Here is a 23,362-nt window from a genome sequence, read left to right as displayed (position 1 = left end):
ATAACTGCTGCATATTACACTAGTCGATTACCACGGGTGCCGAAGCTGGAAACTTGATGAGGACTTTCCATTATTATGTTTTTTTTTTAATAATTTTAAATATGCTGATTAATCCCATTACAAAAAAAGTTTTAATATTAACTAAGTATGTTTTTTCAATCGGTCGTTTTAATTCAACTTCTAACTCTTACATTCCAATAAAACAAATATATAAATAATTAATGTTCACTCCGCATCGCTGTAAGAGTTTAAAATCACAAGTTCAATTAAGCGTTAAATCATTTATAACCTCGAATTTCGCTAAAACACATAATTATTTAAAGAAAAATATATTTTTTGTACTCTTACAGTCGGTAGCATGAGTTTAATAGCTGACTTGTTAAAACTGTGTTTAATCAGCATTGCTTTCACCAGAGAAAATGGTTGGTTTAGTAATACTACAGTCGATTTAATCATGCACGGCTTCGTCGCGTTGTTTCTGCCGTGGTTTAAAATATGAAACATATAAATCATGCATCTTTTACACTATACAGTCAAAAGTATACGTTTAATAATAAAAAAAACTAACTCTACTTGATTCGCCCGCAATACCTTTCGGGGTATATCCTAGGGTTCTACCTCTCCTACTAACATTGAGTCCAAAACCTCCCTACAAACATCTATACCACTAAGGTGACGTAGGGGTCCCTGCGCACTTTAGATAGGTGTTTACTAACATTCCTTCATTTCCCCGAGGATAGCTTGGACCCGGCGTGGACCCCCTTATGCCCTGGGCTGTATTACACACTCATCAAAAGATGAAGACATGGTATCTCCCGTGTTGGAGTATTGTTCCGGATGAGGGTCTAACACAACCAGACCAAACAGTGGGATAAGCGTTGTGGAGCCTTCCGGTGGTGGGGCGTCCTCCAAACGCTAACGCTAATGCTAATAAGGCGGATGAAATGGCGGTGATGAAATGAAAACATTTTCTAATTTAATAGGCATTCAACAGTTCAAATTTGACTCAAATGGGGTTGCAGGATTCGAATTTGATGTTAATAATAAGATAATAAAAAATATACGAAAAAAAATTCCTGTGTTCGTGATTCGATTATCCGAAGTCCCATACAAACCAAACTTCAGATAATTAAAAGAAAAATAAAAAAAATCATTAAATCTGGGCAAAAAACTATAATAAATCAATTTTTGAAGTAAAATCTAATTTGCAATCGAAAAGTACCTGACAATATTTTTGATAAAATGTACCATTTTCAAGTTATAGATACTTTTATGTTTAAATATTTGATTTTTTTTTTATTTTTTTTGTTATTAAAAACTGCTTCGTGCAAGAAAAGCACTTCGGAATATTTATTTTTTGAAAGGCTGAGCAAAATTCCTACAATTATCTTTCCGAGACTTTGAAAATCGAGCAATTCGTTTCTGAGATACAGCCTCACAAAGAATTCGCATTGAAGAAAATGAGTTTTGCTAAGTGTCACCACAATAATTGTGCAATTTTCAACTGGCGACACCTCGGAAACTATTGGTCCAAATTGCAATGTTATATAAAAATTTTATATAAGGGTAATTCTCCGCCAACTCACACAGCAGTTGCCCCGACCCCTCTTCGATTTGCGTGAAACTTTGTCCTAAGGGGTAACTTTTGTCCCTGATCACGAATCCGAGGTCCGTTTTTTTGATATCTCGTGACGGAGGGGCGGTACGACCCCTTCCATTTTTGAACATGCGAAAAAAGAGGTGTTTTTCAATAATTTACAGCCTGAAACGGTGATGAGATAGAAACTTGGTGTCAAAGGGACTTTTATGTAAAATTAAACGCTCGATTTGATGGCGTACTCAGAATTCCGAAAAAACGTATTTATCATCGGAAAAAAACTAAAAAAGTTTTAAAAATTCTCCCATTTTCCGTTACTCGACTGTAAAAAATTTTGGAACATGTCATTTTATGGGAAATTTAATGTTCTTTTCGAATCTTCATGGACTCAGAAGGGTCATGTTTTCATTAAGAACAGAAATTTTCATTTTAAAATTTCGTGTTTTTTCTAACTTCGCAGGGTTATTTTTAAGAGTGTAACAATGTTCTACAAAGTTGTAGAGCCGACAATTACAAAAATTTTGATATATAGACATAAGGGGTTTGCTCACAAACATCACGAGTTGTCGCGATTTTACGAAAAAAAAGTTTTGAAAAAGTTGGTCGTCATCGATCATGGCCGTTCATGGTCACCCGCGACAGACACGGACGACGAAACAAAGAGAAACGCAAAAAGTAACTTTTTCAAAACTTTTTTTCGTAAAATCGCGATAACTCGTGATGTTTACAAGCAAACCCCTTATGTCTATATATCAATTTTTTTGTAATTATCTGCTCTACAACTTTGTCCAACATTGTTACACTCTAAAAAATAACCCTGAAAAGTTAGAAAAAACACGAAATTTTAAAATTAAAAATTTTGTTCTAAATGAAAAAAATGACCCTTCGGAGTCAATGTAGATTCAAAAAGTACATTAAATTTCCCATAAAATGACCTGTTCCAAAATTTTTACAGTCAAGTAACGGAAAATGGGAGAATTTTTAAATTTTTGTTGTGTTTTTTTCGATGAAAAATACCTTTTTTCGGAATTCTGAGTACGCCGTCAAATCGGGCGTCTAATTTTACATAAAAGTCCCTTTGACACCAAATTTCTATCTCATCACCGTTTCAGGCTGCAAATTATTGAAAAACACCTCTTTTTTCGCATGTTCAAAAATGGAAGGGGTCGTACCGTCCCTCCGTAACGAGATATCAAAAAACGGACCTCGGATTCGTGATCAAGGACAAAAGTTACCCCTTAGGACAAAGTTTTACGCAAATTGAAGAGGGGTCGGGGCAACTTTTCCCGATTTCGTGTGAGATGGTAGAGAATTACCCCAATGTTTTAACTTGTAACATTTAAAATTTTCGCCTGATGTTCCATTTGACGTTATCAATTTAATTTACACACTTATATTTAATCTGAATTTTTGTAAGAAATACAGTGAAGTGGTCTGACAGAATTTAAAAGTAAAAATTATCAACTTTTAAAAGAAACACGATTTGAAAAACATCGTGTTGCCTAAGTGCATTTAAAGAACTTTAGAAAGAAGCCTTACAGGTTCAACAATATTTGAAAAATAAATTTAAATTCTTTCAATGTCACCCGGTTCACAGTAATAGAACATTAAAAAAATGTTTTATCAGAAATAACTGAAGAACTTCACACTTTCACGCCACTTTTCTCACTGATGTCCATTTTAATTGATTGCCATCAAGTGACGACACTCGGGAGCACACTTAACCCGCCCAGACATGCTTCCCACTTGTTGCAGCCAGCCAGAATTTATGACAGCCAGCCCGAGACATTCCAGAGAGACGAAATGGACCGTCCTGGACGACGAGTCGAGTTCATCTTTTTTAAGGATGCCTGTTCCTGGCGAATGTAACGACCTTCGGGACGCCCATTCATCACATTATATGGAGATGCTCTGGGTCTAAGTGAGTTTTTTTTTTCTAAGGCTGTTTTTTTATTTTCGTCACCACCACCGCCGAGGTGACACGGAGCCAAAGTTATGGCACCTTAAGTGGACGGAAGACAAATTGCGTCCTAGGGCTCGAATTGCGAGGAAATTGCGTGCCGCGACGAAATTTGTCCGGACGTGCCAAAGTGCGTTACCGGAGCCGGAATAAATTGCGAGCAAATTAAGTGGCTTTGAAAAGGTTAGCCAAAGTTAGCACACCATTCGTCACCTGCCCGTGTGGGCTTTTCGTCGGACGGTAATTGAACGTTTTTTTCTTTTCTTGGAAGGAGTTGATCTTCTCTGGCTTAACCTTTTACGCCAACATTATTTTTGTTCATTTATAAGATTATTTTTTTATATTAAATTTTTATCATTTTTCAAATTACCGTTCCAGATCTTCAGCCAACATGACGACTTTCTCCAGTTTTCAACAGTCCTTTCCCAAAAAGTCATCCCCGCTAATTGAGTCCTTAATCGCTCGGATTGAAACGAGCTTTTCAACGCGGTTTGAACAAGCTTCCTGCTTACCTGGCCAACCCCCCCACTCAAGAACGCCCAATTTCTGCCGAGTCACAGCTGTTTCGTGTTCCTCAAATACTGGGAATGCTCCGTAATTGGAGAAATCCAACGGCGCCAGACGCAGCCGTCGGATGGTTATGAATCATGATCCTCCGAAAATCTGTGTTCTTGGTGGCAGATTGCAATCAGCAGCGTTGGGTAACGAAGCAAAGTGTTGTGTTGTCTGTTGGAATCGGATTAATTTCAACCGCAGATGAATCTTATTGAAATGGAGAGCTTTTGGGTTCGCAGTTAATTGGTTTAACTTGTTGACTCTTTATCAGCTGAGTCTAATTTTTTTTAATGAGTTAAAATTAGTTGCTTTTTTCATGCCGAAAAAAATTAACAATTTCATGTTGAGCAACAGCTGTTAACCCTATTGCAAAATATGCTCCGTTCCAACCGATCTCCAATGCTTCGTTAGCTTCTCTGCGGTACTGCTGAAAACCCCAAAAAATATGCTCGTTACGAGAGAAAAAAGTCTTCCCAAAACCAAGAAGGTTCGTTTCGCTTGATGAAGACTTTGTCCGTTGGGCCAGGGCTCGCTTCACCACGCTTCATTTGCAACGATTCTCCGACCGACAAACCAGGTTATTGTATAATAACGGGGCAAACGGGGCACCTGTTGTGGTCCATTCAACGCAGCAGCAGCAGAATTCTGTCAGACTGTGCCAAAGTTCATCATCAGCTGAGTCAACAGTCCGGGGATGAGCGCAAACCGCAGTGTGGTTGCAGCACCATGAATAGCTCGGAACATGGCACTAACTCTTGGAGGGTTTAAAATTGCAATCAATTTTCTTTTTTTTGTTTTATTTTTTTTAAAACAGCAAAAAAATAACTTTGGTTGGTTGAATATTATCTCTTTTTATTTAATTTTCCCATAATAATGTGCAATTCAATAGACACTGATAGAAATTTCTTTAGATCTTTAAGTAAACATCAAAATGATTTAATTTGATCTGATAACCAACAAGGCCACAAGGATGACCTATGTAGCGGTTTCTTAGAATTACATTGGCTCCTGAAGTAAACATCAAAATACATAATAAAAAAATACAATTTTAGCTCTACAACTTTATTAAATATTGTTCAATAAAAACCCTACAAAGCTAGAAAAACAAGAAATTTCAAAATGAAATTGTTTTCTAAATGAAAAACTGACCCTTCTGTTTTTATTGCAAATTCGAAGAGTACATAAGATGAAATAAAATAAAATGTCTCAACAAATTTTACAGTCGAGTAGCAAAAAATGGCAAAATTTTTAAAACTATTTTTGTGTATTTTGTCTTCCTCACTAAGGTAAGGCTATAATCCTGCTCTTAAAATTGAACTTTTTATTTAAAGCTCGAAAACCCACCTTGATGTATACATATTAGCCCGGGTAAAAAAAAATAAAATTGCTCAAATCAAAAAGTATATGAGATTGCCCAAAAGAGTACTCAAAATGGGGCCTCCAGCCCAAATTTCAGCCCATTTGGTTGAAAATTGGCTTGCCTTGAGCAGAAACAAGTTTAAATCGGAATTAACCCGTAAAACTTGAGCAATTGGGTACATTGCTCTATACAAGTCTGTCGTTGAAATTTAACGACTTTTGCATACCATGGGGTCCAAGGGGATGGTCTGGGAAACAATTCCTCTGAAGGGTGCAAGATGGTCCGAGGCCTCTAATCTTGCCTAGAAGCAGATTCATTCCGGCATCGCCGACATTCTCATGGTCCCAGCAAAATGTACAGGGATAAATCAAAGCACACTAAGAAAGCTGCCTCGATCAGAGGACGCCACATGTCAATCAGCCACCACGTGGCTGGAGGGTTTCTCCAATTTTGGCTTTAAAAGTGGTTCTGTCAATGCTATAATATTTAATTTAGTACGATATTTGTGCAAAAACACGTTTTAAACGTTAAATATCATTTCAAACTCCAATTTCCACATACCCTCCTGTCACGTGGTGGCTGATTGGCATGTGGCGTCCTCTGATCGAGGCAGCCTTCTTAGTGTGCTTTGATTTATCCTTGTACATTTTGCTGGGACCATGAGAATTTCGGCGACGCCAGAATGAATCTGCTTCTAGGCAAGATTAGAGGCCTCGGATCATCTTGCACCCTTCAGAGGAATTGTTTCCCAGACCATCCCCTTGGACCCCATGGTATGCAAAAGTCGTTAAATTTCAACGACAGACTTGTATAGAGCAATATACCCAATTGCTCAAGTTTTACGGGTTAATTCCCATTTAAACTTGTTTCTGCTCAAGGTAAGCCAATTTTCAACCAAATGGGCTGAAATTTGGGCTGGAGGCCCCATTTTGAGTACTCTTTTGGGCAATCTTTATATACTTTTTGATTTGAGCAATTTTATTTTTTTTACCCGGGCTAATACATATCGACTCAGAATCGAAAACTGAACAAATGTCTGTGTGTATGTGTGTGGGTGTGTATCCCAAGTAACATTTTAGGTTTTAAGTAGGCCATAAAAGCCTATTTAGGCCGTATCAGGGTTTTCAGAACCATGATAAAACCTGTAAGTTTAAAAATGTTACTAGGGATGTATGTGTGTGTGTATGTGACCAATAATGTCAATCAGTTTTCTCAGCACTGGCTGAACCGATTTTGACCAAACCAGTCGCATTCGACTTGGTTTAGGGCCCCATACGGTGCTATTGAATTGGTTGAAGTTTTGATAAGCAGTTCAAAAGTTATGTATAAAAATGTGTTTTCACATATTTTCGAAAGTTGAATAAATGGCAGTGCACTGTTCTAAACATCATCATGTTATACATCGTTAGTTAGATAATTGAAAGACCTTTCCAACGAGTCCAAAACATTGATAATCTGGCACTCCTGTCTCGAGTTCTGACCACTTAAGTGATATTTATGTACTTTTTTGTAGTCGGATATCTCTTAAATGTATGTAAACAATGTCCGGATCCATCATCCGACCAACTGATGGTAAGGTAATCGAAAGACCTTTCCAACGAGTCTAAAACATTGAAATCTGGCAACCCTGTCTCAAGCTATGACCACTTATGATGCCACTTATGAGCCCTTGTGTGATATCCCGAGCAGACGGAAATAACGTGGGAATAACATTTTTTGTTATTTGAAAATACTAGGCCAATAACATTTTATGTTATTTATAACAAGATTTGTTATTCGCCGTTATGATTTTTTTGTTATTGGATTGTTATTGTAATAACAGACTAATAACATTTTGCGTTATTCTTCGAACAAATCTTTGTTATTCTTTTTTGTTATTTTAACAACTAATCCGATCATCCCAATAACAGTTGGAGTTATTCTTCCATAACAAAAAATGTTATTCCCAAGTTGTTTTGACTTTCAACCAATATCAAACCAATAACAAATTTGGTTATGATATCATAAACTGTTATTAGGCTCTTATGCAAAAATGGATTTTGCAAGAATATTCCATAACATTTTTTGTTATTTTAACAGTATTTGTTATTGAAATGGCATGAATTTTGTTATTACCGTCTGCCCGGGATGTGTGTTTTTTGTATTCCGGAACATAACGAAATTAGACGAAATTAGTGTTCAAACCCATCGTATCACATATCACTAAGGCTACCAATCCGTACGATTTGACAGCATGGTATAACAAAAACTGTCAAGGAATTATTTATATAAATGAAATTAAATAAATTTGAGAAGTTTGAGAAACTGTGTCGTTTTTACAGCTAACAAATTTCACAAAATGCTATCACAGTGCTTATGACTTGCACGTTTAAAAGTATTCATAAAATTTGAATCAAATCATTATGTTCTTCAATTTTTTTGTTAAACGTTTAAAAGTTTACGAAATGTCAAGTTTGCTTTTAAAAATAATATCGTTGTTAGGGTTTTCACGAACACTTTTCCAGAGTTTTTTTTATTGAAAAGACAACAGTTTATAGGACCTTTGAAAAAACTCTAGATTTGTTAATTCAAAAATCAAATGTTTTCACAAGTTTTAGAAAGAAAATGGAAATATTTAGTAAGGAATTTCTAAAAGAACAATTCTAAAGTTTGTTTTAAAGGTCCTATCAACATATGAAAGACAATAGTTAAAAAACTCTAGAATTATTGATAATCAAGTTTTAATTGAGGAAACCCCGGAAAACTCTCCCTTTTTAATCAAACTCACAGAAAAATAAAAATTTCTAGTTAACAAAAGCTTCGACCAAATCGAAAAGAAATTCAATGATTAAAAAGTTGTTAAAATTCCGTACAAATCCGTATTATGCGTAAAATTCCCTACAAAATTCCGGCATGTTAAAAATCCGCGAAGAGGTTCTAAAATCCGTATGGTAAGGAAAAATCCGTACAGTTGGTAGCCTTACATATCACCCATTGTTGGAAAAGAGTGAGGAAGGCATAGGTGGATTAAGTTAGTTTTTAAAAATATTCTACGATAAACGATATCTTGACGTCGTCGTGCTGTCATGTCGCACCCGCCATGTAGACGTTCCGAGAAAAACGCGTTTTAATGTTTGACCTTGAATAAACAAAACGAAAAGACCGAATGTAAACAATAACAAACACGTTTTGTTTGGCTGACCATTATGTTTGTTGCTCCGAAGTTTGGTTGAAGTTGGTTACTGGAGTCCCGAGTTCTAATTACAAATGTTTACGGTAGTCTAGCTTGAGAGTGCGTCAAACGCATCCTGACCTGAAATCCCTTTGACCTTTTGTCGCAATTTCATCAATTTTCAGGGAGTGACAAAATAGCACGACAAGATTGAAACTACTTTTATATAAAGAGTGACAAAAAATTTCAGAGCTTTTTTTGGTTTTGATTGAATGTCTTAGGATTGAAATCGAATTTTGGGGATCTGTGAAGGTCAAAATATGTGGCATTGTGAGATGCTCAAAATGGCGTTCTTAACTCAATTTGGCCCAAAATGCACGTACGACAAGTAAGCACGACGGCGATGATCTGCTCTTTGGAATGATAAATTGTGGTGAAATAATGTTTTATTTACAGAAAATAACGCATTATTTAAAAAAAATATCCCCCCGTTCATTGAGAAACTGTAAAAAAATAGAAATTTTTAATTGCCTCCCAAAGTTGGACGTTCAAATTCATACGGTTCCAGGTCATCCCCATAAAAGTTCGACGTGAAATCGAATGATTCACGCCGGCCGCCGGTGTCTTTGTCCTGGGCTCAAAGAATGGATAATTAATAAAGTTTCATCAAACTTTGGAATCGATATTTCATACGCCAGCAACGGTTTCTCCATTCAAAAGTGGGGAAAACATTTTCGTAATTATGGAATGCTACGGCTTCGTGCTGGTCAGAACCGCTTCACAATCCATAAGTAATGAGTTAATTTATTGTATATTTGACACTAACTTTACTCAACCCAATCTCGTCTCCAAGGCTTGAAAGTATAAAATTACCAAACATTGTTTTATCATTTTGGTTTCACTTTCTTCAAAATTTAATACTATATTTTCTTTCTTATTCTTGATTTGATCTATCTTTATGACTGGTTTTACAATTTTTTATGAATTTTACTTTAAAAAGCAGGCAAAAAACACAATTTTTTAAACATAAAGATATGAAGATTTTAAGATATTTAAAAAGGGTCTCTATGAATACTAGTGTTCTCAACATTACAAAAATTAAAAAGGTTGAATTTAAAGAAAATCCCCAACATCATGATGCATGAAATTAGTCTGGCAATTTTCTAATACCCCGATATAATCGCACTCCGTTCAATGACCAGCTGAATGAATTAAGTGCGCCGTTCACAGTTCTAGTGTGAGGTGATTAAACTGAAGCAGTACATCAACGGATAAGGAATCAGCTAGGAAAGAAGCGTCAGTTCTATCGACCAACACAGCTTAGCCAAGAATGAATAAAAGTAGTGAAGAAACGGCTTATGAATCACTGTGGTACGTTAGGGGAGACTGGGTGAAAAGAGGTGAAAGCTTTCTTTCGCAACAATTTTACAATTGTTCTTCAAGAAATTGTGGAACTGATTACCTCATCGCTGATTGAAAGAACAAAACAGTTTTCCTCTTGTCTTTAAATATTTTCCAGAAAAATATCATCGATCATAAAGAAATATTTAAATATTTGGAATCTAATACAATCAAATAACCTAGGAAAATCTCACTTGTGATTAATTCTTGCCCTGCAATCCTCAGTCAACTTCTGCCAAATGCCGTCCAACGCCCCCCCACCCTCCCCTAAATCGACCACTAATTAGTTCGCCCAGATGGCATGCGAAAAGAACCGTTGCCCGGTTTGCCGGTTTTAGCCGGGAAAGATTCTCGATTTGAGTGACGGAGCAATTAAGTCGAGGACTTGTGATGGCCAAAACATTTTATTTCCAGCACTCGGCACTTGGGAATGGTTTCCGGTCGGGGAGGGGAAAACTGTCACTCTATCGGTTCGGGAGCCAGCCGGTGACGGTGCTTCTCGGTCTCGGGTCTGGCTGGCTGGCTGGCTGGAGGAAATTAATTCCAATTGGATATGCCGTCTGTCGGATGCGAAACACGATTGACATTCCGACGACGACGTCCGTCCGTCCTCCTGCTTGAATTACACAGAACTCGTAAATCTATTGATAGGCACCGGAAGCTAAGCTGTGATTGTTACAAATGGGCAACATATTTTTTTTATTGTTGTTGGAAATAATATTGCTGAAAATTTTTCAAATGAATTCCAATGTTTTAAAGAAGAATGCAAAAAGAAGATTTTTCAGCTCAAGTCCAACGGGGATTATCAAGTAGGATAAATACGATAAGCAGATAAAAATCAAGTTTTCAAGTTTCAAATCTTAAAACTTTAATGCAAAATTACATTGAAAAGTATTAATGTTTACAACAACTGCTGAAATATTCTATTTTATAGAACCCTTTGAAGGTATTATTTTTCGATGCTGTTTTTTTTTGTTTTTGTGAAAAAAAATGGGCCATTTCGTTATTCGAGAATGAAAGGAAAAGTAAGTAATTTTGCAAAAAGTTACAAATACTTTTAGAGAAAATTATGGACAATATTTTCTTCTTTGTATCATTTTCATTCCAAATTAAATTACATTCCAAAATATTTTTCGTATTTTTTTTTCGGGGAGATAAGGGGGCATTTGGAGGTTATCAATATTTTCCAAAAAATTACTTCCTTCATCAGACTAAAAGTTGGCACTGTTGCCTTCTGAAACATAAAAAAATAAGAATGGAAGGGGCTGGAAGGGTTAATTTTAAAATTAACAGATAGGAATTGATGGACAAAGTTTCATCCAAATCGAAGAAAACTATGGAAAGTTGATTTGCGATATCGTAAAGAATTGCATAACGACAATTTTCGATATTTTTTTTAAATTTTTACCTAATACTTATTCGCGCGTTGTTTTTTTTTTTGCTATTGGAAGGTTTAGCAAAGTTTGTAAAACAATTACCCTGTGAATATTTATTATGTTTTGAATGTAGTTAGATTCATGGGAATTTCCTAAAATCCAGGAGTGATCTAAATAATGTTCTTTTTATCCCAAATTCCATTTTTTTCAAATTCACATGTTCAAGCAATTATCAAGCCTTTATAAAGATTTTACGGGTCAAACTTATGGAATATTTGCTGAACATTCAGAAAAAAACTTCTTTTGAGCACAAGATTTATAAGTGAAAATTTCAAAATGTTGGTCATAAGCCCGAGCATGGGAAAATAACAAGGGAAATGCGGAATAATACCTTTCTCTGGTATCAATATCAAATTTTTGTATTCCTAAACCCTTAAAAAATTGTTTTAAGGATTATGCAAGAGCAAAATGTGGTATCATACCAATTTAAGGTATTGTTTTGATATTGCAAAATTGCAGACACCACATTTTGGTATTCTTTTGGTATTACAGTATTTTATCAAATTCCTCTGAAACTATGGGAAAATGTTGACTCATTTTGACAAAATAATTAATTTTGCGCTAAAATGACATCTCAAAGCGAATGCTTTCATTAAAAACCGGAAATTTCAAACTTGATTTTAAACATTTTTGATATACGCCCTAAAAAAATAACTTGAAATTGTGGAAAATTTTCTAAGTCAGGATGGCACATTTTGGTATTATTTTGGTATTGAAAGGTTTCATCAAATTCCTCTGAAACTATGGGATTTTTTTTATAAATTTTAACGAGACAATTAATTTTGCGCTGAAATGACTTCAAACCCAAAAATGTTAAAGCTGATTTTCAATTATTTTATATACCCACTTAGATTTTTTTTTTAAAAACGTTTAAATTTCTCTTAGTCGGGATAACCAAATACTTTGAAAAACGAGTTTATCGACAGATTATTGAATTTTGGTGATTTTCAATCCAGTTTCATTTTAATGACACTTATTTTTCAATCTTGTTATTTTTCCGAATCTTCAAGAACTTCACAATTGCATTCGATGTGGTGAAGAATATCACTAAGAACAGCATGGAATCATCAGGTGAGTAGATTTGGCTGTTGCATACCCGGGCAGATGGTAATAACAAAATTAATAATATTTTAATAACAAATCCTGTTAAAATAACAAAAAGTGTTATTATTTTATCCTGACTATTTTATCCTAATAACAAGATTTGTTATTCGTTTGTTATTCTGACTTAGAAATAAAAATACCATAAATCGCACAAATGGAAAAGTTTTTGAGTGTCCATAACACAATCTGTTATTATTTTTTTCTTTTGTTAAATATGTTTAGATCTTTGGGATAATTTTGTCCAATTTCGTCGGGGTCATTATTTTTGCCATGAAATAGGTTCCCTAAGCTAAAATTATTGTAAAAAGTTGAAAATTTAAAAGTTGGTTTTATTTAATTTTTTGATATACCCCCTAAGGGACTATATTGGCTAGAACTACGGGATAGTTTTGACCATTTTCGTCGGGGTCATTATTTTGGCCATGAAATGGGGTCTTTAAGCTTAAATTAATCTGATAAAATTAACTTTTGAAAGTTGTTTTTTTAAGTTTGATATATTCTCTAAGGGAATTGATTTATTTATTGAGAATTTTCAAAATGTGAATAACATAAACTGTTATTATTTTCACAGAGCGAGGAATTCGGAGCTGACGTTGAAGTTCGAGCTGGAGTGAGACCCCGGAGACGGCATCGAATTCAACTAATTTTCAGCAACTTTCACTTGGATTCGGAATCTGTGAAGTCGGGTATTTTTGGAAAGCTGAAGTTGGCGTTGACGTCATATCCTGCATCCAGAGTCGGAGTTGTATTCAAAGTATGGATTCAAAGTCGCTTGAAGGAACCCGACTCTGCAGCCCTGACTAGTACAGAAGAGTTATGGCAACTGCAGATTTATTTGCAAATTGCAAATAAACCAAAACAATAACTTTTTCTGTTATGGAGGCACATCAGTTCAATAACAATTTTTGTTATTATGCTGCTCCACCTCTCCGCACAAAATAACAAATCTTGTTATTCCTTCATGATTTCTTCTGTGTTATTGGTTTGTTATTGCAATAACAACATAATAACAGTTTAAGTTATTCTTCAAACAAATCTTTGTTATTGATTTTTGTTATTTCAACAACTAATCCGATCATCCCAATTACATATTTCGATCTTCTCACAATGTCAAAAACTGACCTACCCAAGTTATTTCCGTCTGCTCGGGTATGGATCATTGCCGTTTTTTCACTAACTGTTACTGCTGCACTAAAAATGGTATGAAAATACCAAATTTTGGTACTATTTGTGCAAATTCCAGCGACCAAAATGTGCCCTTGGTTGCCCAGTAATAGATGGTAAAATACCATGAAATCATACCAAAATCATGTATTTGGAAGACCACAGGAATACCAAAATCTGACCAAGGGCGCGGGAACACCTAAAAATAAAACCATGGCAATACCAAGCCCAATCACTTTTCTTGTCAATATACATCGCACTACATTCGAGAACACTCGGAAATGTACTACAAAAATTAAAGCGACCAGCCCGACTGCGTTGTGTTTACCGCATAGAGGATTCTGAGAACGGATCACATTTCACAGAATCTACAGGGGAGGAAGGATGCGTGGACATACCGTACCAATCGCTCTAGTTTACAGTTTTTTATGTGTTTTGTAAGATGTGTGTATAGTGTAGAATGTAGTGATGTTTTATAATCAATTAAATTTAATAATGCAAATTAATAATCATTTGATAAAATCCCTCCACTAATCCACAATAACCACTCAACCAAGCACATAAAAATCGATAGGGGAAGGTGGGGCAAGACGACCATATGGGGCAAGAGGAACAATCGCTCGTACGGCCGTAATTTTTACAATTTTGATAATTTCCAGTATGAGGAATTGTTGCTAGCAATGCAATTGGCTGATTCTACTACCACATAACCGCCAAAACGACGTAAATGCCACGGGGCATAAGATTTAATAAAGTTTTTTTCAAAACCTTTGTTTTCTTATAATATTTGGATGGTACAAAATAAGGCTTAGGGTCCGTTTTGAGGCTCATTTTATCAAAATGCTATTTTTCCTAGATAAGTAGTGTCCCTACCAATGACTTGCACCTATTATAAAGTATGATTTAACTTTTGGTTATTTTTGTTGAGAGCTTTTAAAAAATCTTGTTCAGGTGGGGCAAGTGTACCATATGGATTTTTAGTATGAAAAAAAAAAACGAATTGCTGCAACAACATATTTTATTAGGAAAAAATACATAAAAGTACTTATAAACTAATAAAAAATTGTTAAAAAAAATTCCATACAAAATATAGTGATATAATGAAAATTTCCTATTTTTCATCTAAGTAATATTTCTTTTTGTAAAAACGATCAATTTTTCAGTAAAATATTATTATTTAATCTAAAAATGATAGAAACGTTTCAAATACATTCTAATCTGATGTATCTAAGTGATAACAGTTCAATTGTTAGCAAATTGACATGTTGTTTCATGCATTGTTCCTCTTGCCCCAACGGGTTGTTCGTCTTACCCCACTAGTTGAGAAGAACGTACGGAAAATTAAAATTTTTAAAATCATTTTTTTTACGTTAAAACCAGTTTTTTTTTAAATTTGTTCTATCGAAGTCTTCGTCAAGACCTGGAATAAGATGATTATAAAAAAATCCGACAGATTTTTTAACGTTTTTTATGGGTTATAACGAGCATCTCCTTAGCTTGTTACACTTGCCCCACTTTCCCCTACAAAAGAATTGAAAATGAGCAAGCCCTGAACGGAATCCGGAATAAAATTGGACCATGCTTTTCCCTCTTCTGACAGTTGAAAATGTGTACAAATCTCGTTCTTTTGCAAATAGAGACGCCCAATTTTCTAATTTCTATAAAAAAATAGGCGATATTTTAAACAAATATGGTGAAAAAGAGTTAAGAACTAAACAATCGAAGGATTCTTTTTTAATGGGTCAAATATCCATCCAAGAACGTATTTTAATCTAGATTCAGCAGAAAAAAAATTAATCCTACATTAGACCCTCATTTCTTCTCCAAATTGAAGTTATGAAGCTGTCCAATTTAAAGCCAGAACCGGATTCAAATGAAATTAATTTCATCCGAAATTCCACATTCCAAGATTCCGCTCATCCCCAGGACTCCCCGCCGGATGTTGGTCGCCAAGATTCCAGTTTCCGCCACACCTACCTTCGCGTTCCGTCCTGGGGAATTCAACGACGGTGGTGAAAAGCATAAATTTAATTTCCGTCCGCCATCGCGGTTCCATCTTGTTTTGTCTTGTCTCGACACGCAAAATAGACCCGCACAGCGGTGTATTGTTTGTGTTGAATGAGATGAGGTGTGGGGAAAAAGATGCGAATAAAAAAAATCAGCTTCCAAAGTGGAATTTGTTTCGTGGAAAATTCATTCTCTGCGCTTTAGTTTCTTTTTTGCTTCTCTTCTCACCTCATTTTTAACGTTTTATTCCCATTCTCAGGCAGCAGTGGGGCTCGTTTTTTTTGTTGCAACTTTGGTATCATCACGATCAGATCTGAGGCAGGGTGCGAGATTGCGAAGCGAAAGATTCTTTTCAGGACAGGAAGTGAGCGAAAAATTGCTTTCTTGACAACCGAACAACGGGGCACAGTTAAAAAAAGGGTAACAGAATTTTTTATGAGAATTTGTAAGCTAAATTTAATTGAATAAAAGTAATTGTATTTCAACAGAAATAACAAATTTTTATTTTAGACATCTCGTAAAGGTACCTTATTTCATTATAATTCAATTATCCTTGATATTTCTCAGGTTAACCTTCCCTTGAGTGAAATGCCAACCCAAATGGTTTTCAATATTAGCACGAAGCGATGTGGTTTTTTAAGCATGCATCGTCGTCGTGGGTGGCAATAAAGGTGTCAATACAATTTCATCCCACTCGCGTGAGGGTGTGTGTGTATGTGTGCCATCCGGTGCAGGATTAAATTGTGGGGGTGTCAGCCAGATGATGAGAAATTTTCCACCATGGGATTTTTCCACGAATCGAGAAATGTCTATGGCTTTCAAACACTTGGGTAGGATTACGTTGATTGAGATCAATTTTGTTGCAATTATGCTTGAATAAATTTGAAAATAAGCAAATTCTTTTTATAAAATTATCATGTTACCATTTTTTCAATCACAGATTATGTGTTTTGATTAAGGTGTATTACACATCTGTTTAACTTAATATTTTTCATTGTAGTGATAAGTACACATTATTTGCTTGAAAAAACTAGCAATTAATTTTCCAGCACTGCAGTATTTCCAGCTGGTTTAACGAAAGCATTCTTATTGTTCTTAACCTTGGCTGATAAGAGAAATTCCGTATTTCTATTAAATTGGTATCGTAGAAAAACGAGTTTTTACCATTTTTTCACTTTTCCTATCATTTTGAATTACGAAAATGCCTTATTTTCACTGACAAAATTAATAGTAGTTTATGCAACAAGTTGCAAAAAGAGGATTTTTTCAGCACGAGTCGTACATTTATCCAACGAGGTTCACCGAGTTGGATAAATACGAAGTGTGCAGAAAAAAACAAGTTTAGCAAACGAGTTCCATACAACATTTTTTGCAATTCCAAAAAACACACACTGAGTGAAATTTTATGTCAAATTTTCATGTATTTTGTCAATGAATCGTTTAAATCAAAAAATTTTTGAAAAGTATAACTTTTCAAAACAAGTGCTGAAAAATTCAACTTTTCAGCACCCATTTGAGTGCTGAAAAGTAGAACTTTTCAGCATTTATTTTGAAAAGTGTTGCTATTCGATTCTGTTATTTGTGGTACAGAAAAGTAGGCTTTTTTTCGTTCAAGAATGACAGGAAAAGTAAATAGTTTCACGACGGAATTGCAAAGAAATACTTACATTACGAGCAGGATTTTTTCACTTCATTATCCAAGTAACATTTTAGGTTTTATCAAAGCTTTAAAACCACTTAGTCGTAACAGCCTCCCCAGAACTCCGAAAAACCTCTGTTAGAACCCAAAAGGATCTCCGCAAAAGGTTGTCACGGCCTACTTATAAAACCAAAATAAGTGTTCAAGACTTTTAAATTGAATCTTAACAACCTCCTCAAAGCCTCAATAAAACCTGTTTTAAAACCCAGTTAGGAGTGATGGAAAAATGACATTTCATACGTCTTTAAAAGACTTATGCCAGACAGATTTTATTCTGGAAAAAAATGGCGTTGATGAAATAATATATCTGGATTAACATTTGAAAAGAGCGAATAAGCATTTGGACAACTGCAACTATTTTGTATTTTCCCAGGCAATAGGCAACAATTTTACAAAACCCATAGTGTTGAATGGTAGTTGGGGAGGTCGGCTATTGCTTCCCATTTCGAATTTTGAGAAAAAGTTACCTGAAGCTTGAGAAAGAGCCCTTTTCGCGTTTTGCTCCAGATAGATTGAAGGTAATAATGATAATTTGAAAGATTATTTCTCGCAGTTGGTGACAAAATTCAGCTGCGGTTAAAATTATATTGATAAATGTGGGGTGATAGAGCCAAAATAATCAACTCGCTTCATCAAAAACAATTCTTTTGTAATTACAATTTTTAATAAAAAACATATTTTTTGCAGTTTTTTTTTAAATGTTCAACACATTTTTGAACGTCGATGATTACACTAGTTATGTCTGAAATTCGTCATAAATGTCAGTTTTTAATGCTAGTCAAATTAATTGCTTTTCAACTTTTTCTACCAATTTGGCGGTCAATCACAATCAATCAAACTGCGCGTTTGGCGCAAGAATTTATGCATTGCTATTTGGTCGCGTTAAATTCTTTTTTAGGAGCTTATGGTTTTAAGTAAGCTTTTGGCATGACTAAAGACAATTGACAGCTACAACAACCCTTGGTTTTAAAGAAGCATGCGATAAAACCATTAGGCATAACATTGCCATCGGGTTTTCAAGACTCTCTCAAAACTTTCATATGTTCGAGGCGTAAAACCTTTTAATCAGCCCATGCTTATTGGTTGCTGTGAAAGTTAACATAAAACTTACAAGCAATCAAGATGCTACCATAAAACCTCAATAAAACTAGGTGGTGGTGTTGTTACTTGAGTATGTTCACAAATTATATTAAAAAACCAAACTGTGAAGAAAAATTTGAATGGCTTTATTAAAAAAAAAAACTTTTATCAAGTAAAGAAAACTAAATGAATTTAAAAACATTTTTTATCATAAAATTTCTTTGGTTGTTTTAAGTTGTTTGATTTAAATTTCTGACACTTCGCAAACTTAATTACAATCATAACAAAACTTTTTCGTTTCATTAAAAGTAACTAAATTTCCTAAATTTCTAATTCTAGCTGTGCTATTTAATCAGATCTCCTAAAATTAATTCTGTTTGGCATCTGATTTTTTAACAAACATAAAAATATTAATCATGCTGCGGTAGATAATTGTTCTTTTTTTTAATTTAAAACCTTATGATAAAACTAACTTAATCCATCTATGTGGTTGATGCCTTCCTCACTTTTTACCAACAATGGGTAATATGAGTGGTTTGGACACATATTTCAGCTATTTTTTAGATCCAGAAAAATAAGTACACAGATATAACTTAAGTGGTCATAACTCGAGACAGGGTTGCCAGATCTTCAGTGTTTTGGACTCGTTGTAAAGGTCTCTGGATTACCTAACCAACGATGGGTCGGATGATGGATCCGGACATCGTTTACATGCATATAAATGTGATCCGGATATATGTGAAAACACATTTTTATACATAACTTTTGAACTAGTTATCAAAACTTCAAACAATTCAATAGCGATGTATGGGACCCTATACCAAGTCGATTGCAACTGGTTTGGTCAAAATCGGTTCAGCCAGTGCTGAGAAAACTCAGTGAGAATTTTGGTCACATACATACATACACACACACATACACACACACATAAACACACACACACACACACACACAGACATTTGTTCAGTTTTCGATTCTGAGTCGATATGTATACATGAAGGTGGGTCTGCGAGCTTTTAATAAAAAGTTCATTTTTAGAGCAGGATTATAGCCTTACCTCAGTGAGGAAGGCAAAAAAGGAAAAAATATACTGTAAATATTTAAGTTTTATTTTACAAAGTTGTAAAGCTTTTTGCAATATTTTGAAGCTAGTCATATAACATTGTTTTTGGTGATTTAATATTTATCTGAAATTATAATTTTTTTTATTCTGTTTATACCAAGATTTTTTTCAATACTTTTAAAGAGAAGGGAAAGTATAGTTGACATGATTTTTTAAAAATATATTCAATGGCCTTATTTCATATTTAATATAAATGTTAACTGTTAAAAATGCTTTGTTATTTTTACACTTTTTCCCCCCTTTTCCTTGTTTTTGGTCAGAGTCGAGGGACTTAAACTTCAAAAATGTTTGCAACGGCCAAAATTGAACATAAAATTTTCAATTGAGATTTTTTAATAAATTTGAAAACTTGAAACATCTGGTAATCTTTACATTTGGTGTAAAATTACGACACTTTCGCTCTACTTTAAAAAATTGTGTCACATATTGTTACACGCTTGACAGTTACGCTACAATGTTTCAAACAGTACGTTGAATAAATTTAAAGAAAATTTGCTGCCTGGTTTATTGTAAACTAGAAAAAGTTTATAAATTTAACTGTAAAAATAATGCATTTGATGACCTTTACTGTTGAGTGACAGTAAATAGCAAAGGTTCTTAAATACTCTATCAAATCTAGAGAAAAAACATCTGATTTCATGTGAGTTGTTCAAGGTTGACCTTAATAATTTACTTGGAAAAATCTTCAGTCAAACATATCTTTGGTTCGAATGAAACAGACAAAATAACACTGTTCAAGTGGACCATGTGACCATTTTGCAAGATTGTTTCAAAGCAATTTTTATGTCATTCGGAACTCTAGAATTTAAATTTTAACAAAAATAAGATTGCAAAAATGTGTTCCTTAAATTAACAAAATTTTGCAAACATAAAAATTCAATCAAATTATAATAATATAATTTGATTTAAGTCAGGCTTCGTTTTTTTTCAAATTGATTTTCCTTAAAAAGTTGTTTAGATTTGGCAGTCACCCGCTATCTTTTTCTCAGAGAATGAAAAACTATTTGCTAGTTGACTTCATGAATTAAACATTGTAGTCTACCTAGCCATACCCCTACTCTCGGCGGAAATACTAGTTGAAGCACTTCAAAAACTCAACGATACGGAAAATAAATCAAAATCCGTTGGGTTGGTAATTTCCTGTGTCAACACACCTAGCTCAACAAGTCGAGGTGCTAATGATACCATCATGTTATGCCGTTGTCGTCGTTGAGGACAACACCCATGTTTTTATCCTTCTTCTTTTCTTAAACTGCGAGGGATAACTTACAAAGTCTTTTTGTAAGGTAAGACACAAACCTCGAACAAAAACCAAACCCAAGTGAGATCCTTTCTTCCCGCGCGTACCCAAACCCGTATTAAATATTGACTTAGGATTCGTCGACGGTTTTTCTTCTTGATTTTTTTTTTTCGTGAAGTTTCTTCCCAGAACGCGCTGTTGCGTGTGTGCTGCGGAAGACGAAACACCTACCTGCAACGCATGCCAGCATAAACGAGACGCATAAAATTATCGACTTCATCTCTGTCTCGCTTCTCTCTGCTTTGTGTGTCACTACGACGGTTAGTTACCGTTGAATAACTAGGCTCCGTCACACTTGTACACTTTGGGTGTCACTTCGCGAAACTATCCCGCGAAACGCCGATATCACAAACTCGAGCTTCACTTAACTCCTTGCACTGAGATCACAGAATTAACTAGAAAATTAAAAGGGGAAAAGCGAAAAAAAAAATTAAGGTAAACTGCACCCGCAAACACCGCGGCAGTGTTCAAATCACTCAGGTTGGCGTCCAACAAAAAAAAACACTTGACCGATGGGCGCCAAACAGCCCGAGAATCCAGAACTCACTTTAAAAGATCACACTCTGAACTGAACTGCACACCAGAACCGAACCTAGTTGTGTTAGACAAGAAACCCACTCTGCGGCTGAGCAGCTAGACCAAATCCAACATAGTTCTTCGAGCGATCTTGCACAACTGATCGACGACCGGGACCGCCAGCTACGAGCAGCGCTCTCAGTGCGGCCGCGACTCCAGGTAAGGCCAGGGAGTTGGTCCCGCGGGAACGTGGCAGCGGCGAACCTGCGGGAACCCGAACATCATTCCATCTCGCTCTCCCTCCCTCACGGAATGATCTTCGTTCGTGGATTCTTTCGTTCTTTGCCTTTGAGGCCCGTTGATCATCATCTTCCGAAGGTTCGCTTTTCTTCCTTCGTCGTCGTCGTCGTCGCTGGTCTGTGTTTGCCTTTCCTCGGGCGAGCGCGAACCGGGTTCGTCGTCTCCTCTTCATGTTTTTTTGTTGTTCTCGGTATCACCGCATCATCACAAGCATTGAACAGAAGAAAAAAAATCGGCATCGCGGCGAACTCACGAAGAGAGTTGTTGGTACGCCGAGGGGCAGTACAGTGGTAGGGCGGTGATGAAGCACTTAAAGGTTTGACACTAGTTTTGTTTGAGAAATTTTAGTCGTCACCAATGTCGTTTTGTTTTAACTTAAATTTCTAGATTTTTTTTTAAAAAAAAAGGTCCTATAAAATAATCTTATTCATACCCCGAGTAACATTTTAGGTTTTAAGTAGGCCATAAAAGCCTATTTAGGCCGTATGAGAGTTTTCAGAACCATGATAAATCCTGTAAGTTTAAAAATGTTACTAGGGATGTTTATAGGATTTTTTCCAAATAAAAATCTGGATTTGTACTGGTTGGTTTATGCAAGAGGTGGGCATTAAAAGAGCGAATTCTCAAAGACCCGAGCAGACAGTAATAACAAAATTAATAATATTTCAATAACAAATGCTGTGAAAATAACAAAAAGTGTTATTATTTTGTCCTGAACTTCAACTTCAAGAAGAAAACATAATAACAGTTTCTGATAAATTACTGGATTTTGTATTGAAGTGATATTATATTATATTGAAAATGTTATTATAATAACACGCTAATAAGAGGAAATGTTATACATTTCAAAAACTCTCCTAATAACATGATTTGTTATTCGTTTGGTATTCTGACTTAGAAATAAAATTACCATAAATCGCACAAATGGAAAAGTTTCTAAGTGTCAATAACACAATCGGTATTATTTTTTCTTTTGTTAAATATGATCTTTGGGATAATTTTGTCCAATTTCGTCGGCGTCCTTAAGCTAAAATTATCCTTAAAAATTTGAAATTTTGAGAGTTGATTTTTTTAATTACTTGATATACCCCCTAAGAGACCTTGTTTAAACCCGAGCAGACGGAAATAACTTGGGAATAACAATATTTGATATTTGAAAATACTAGGCCAATAACATTTTATGTTATTTATAACAAGTCTTGTTATTCGCCGTTATGATTTTTTTGTTATTGGATTGTTATTGTAATAACTGACCAATCACATTTCAAGTTATTCTTCCAACAAATTTTTGTTATTATTTTTTATTATTTTAACAACTAATCCGATCATCCCAATAACAGTTGGAGGTATTCTTCCATAACAAAAAATGTTATTCCAAAGTTGTTTTGGCTTTCATAAAATATCAGACCAATAACAAATTTTGATATGATAACATAAACTGTTATTAAACTCTTATGCAAAAATGGATTTTTCAAGAAGATTCCATAACACTTTCTGTTATTTTAACAGTATTTGTTATTGAAATGGCATGAATTTTGTTATTACCGTCTGCCCGGGAAATGGCTAGAACTATAGGGTATTTTTGACCAATTTCGTCAGGGTAATTAAT

The 23,362-nt window shown here is 34.9% G+C and overlaps 1 protein-coding gene across 5 annotated transcripts in view; it reads right to left on the bottom strand.

Moving 5' to 3' along the window:
- LOC120417067 (histone H3.v1) overlaps positions 1-21,643 on the bottom strand; it is a 38,860-nt gene extending 17,217 nt beyond the window's left edge. For all 5 annotated transcript variants that reach the window (XM_052710832.1, XM_052710833.1, XM_052710831.1 and 2 more), the window contains exons 1-2: positions 21,485-21,643; positions 21,109-21,332 (exon numbers count right to left, since the gene is read on the bottom strand). In XM_052710832.1, coding sequence (XP_052566792.1) covers positions 21,109-21,157 — 49 coding nt within the window. In that variant the 5' untranslated portion in view covers positions 21,158-21,332; positions 21,485-21,643. The remainder of the gene's footprint in view (positions 1-21,108; positions 21,333-21,484) is intronic.
- Between the last annotated feature and the right edge of the window lie 1,719 nt (positions 21,644-23,362).

This window comes from Culex pipiens, chromosome 3, assembly GCF_016801865.2.
Source record: "Culex pipiens pallens isolate TS chromosome 3, TS_CPP_V2, whole genome shotgun sequence".
Lineage (NCBI taxonomy): Eukaryota > Metazoa > Arthropoda > Insecta > Diptera > Culicidae > Culex > Culex pipiens.
This window is presented reverse-complemented; position numbering and strand designations above follow the sequence as displayed.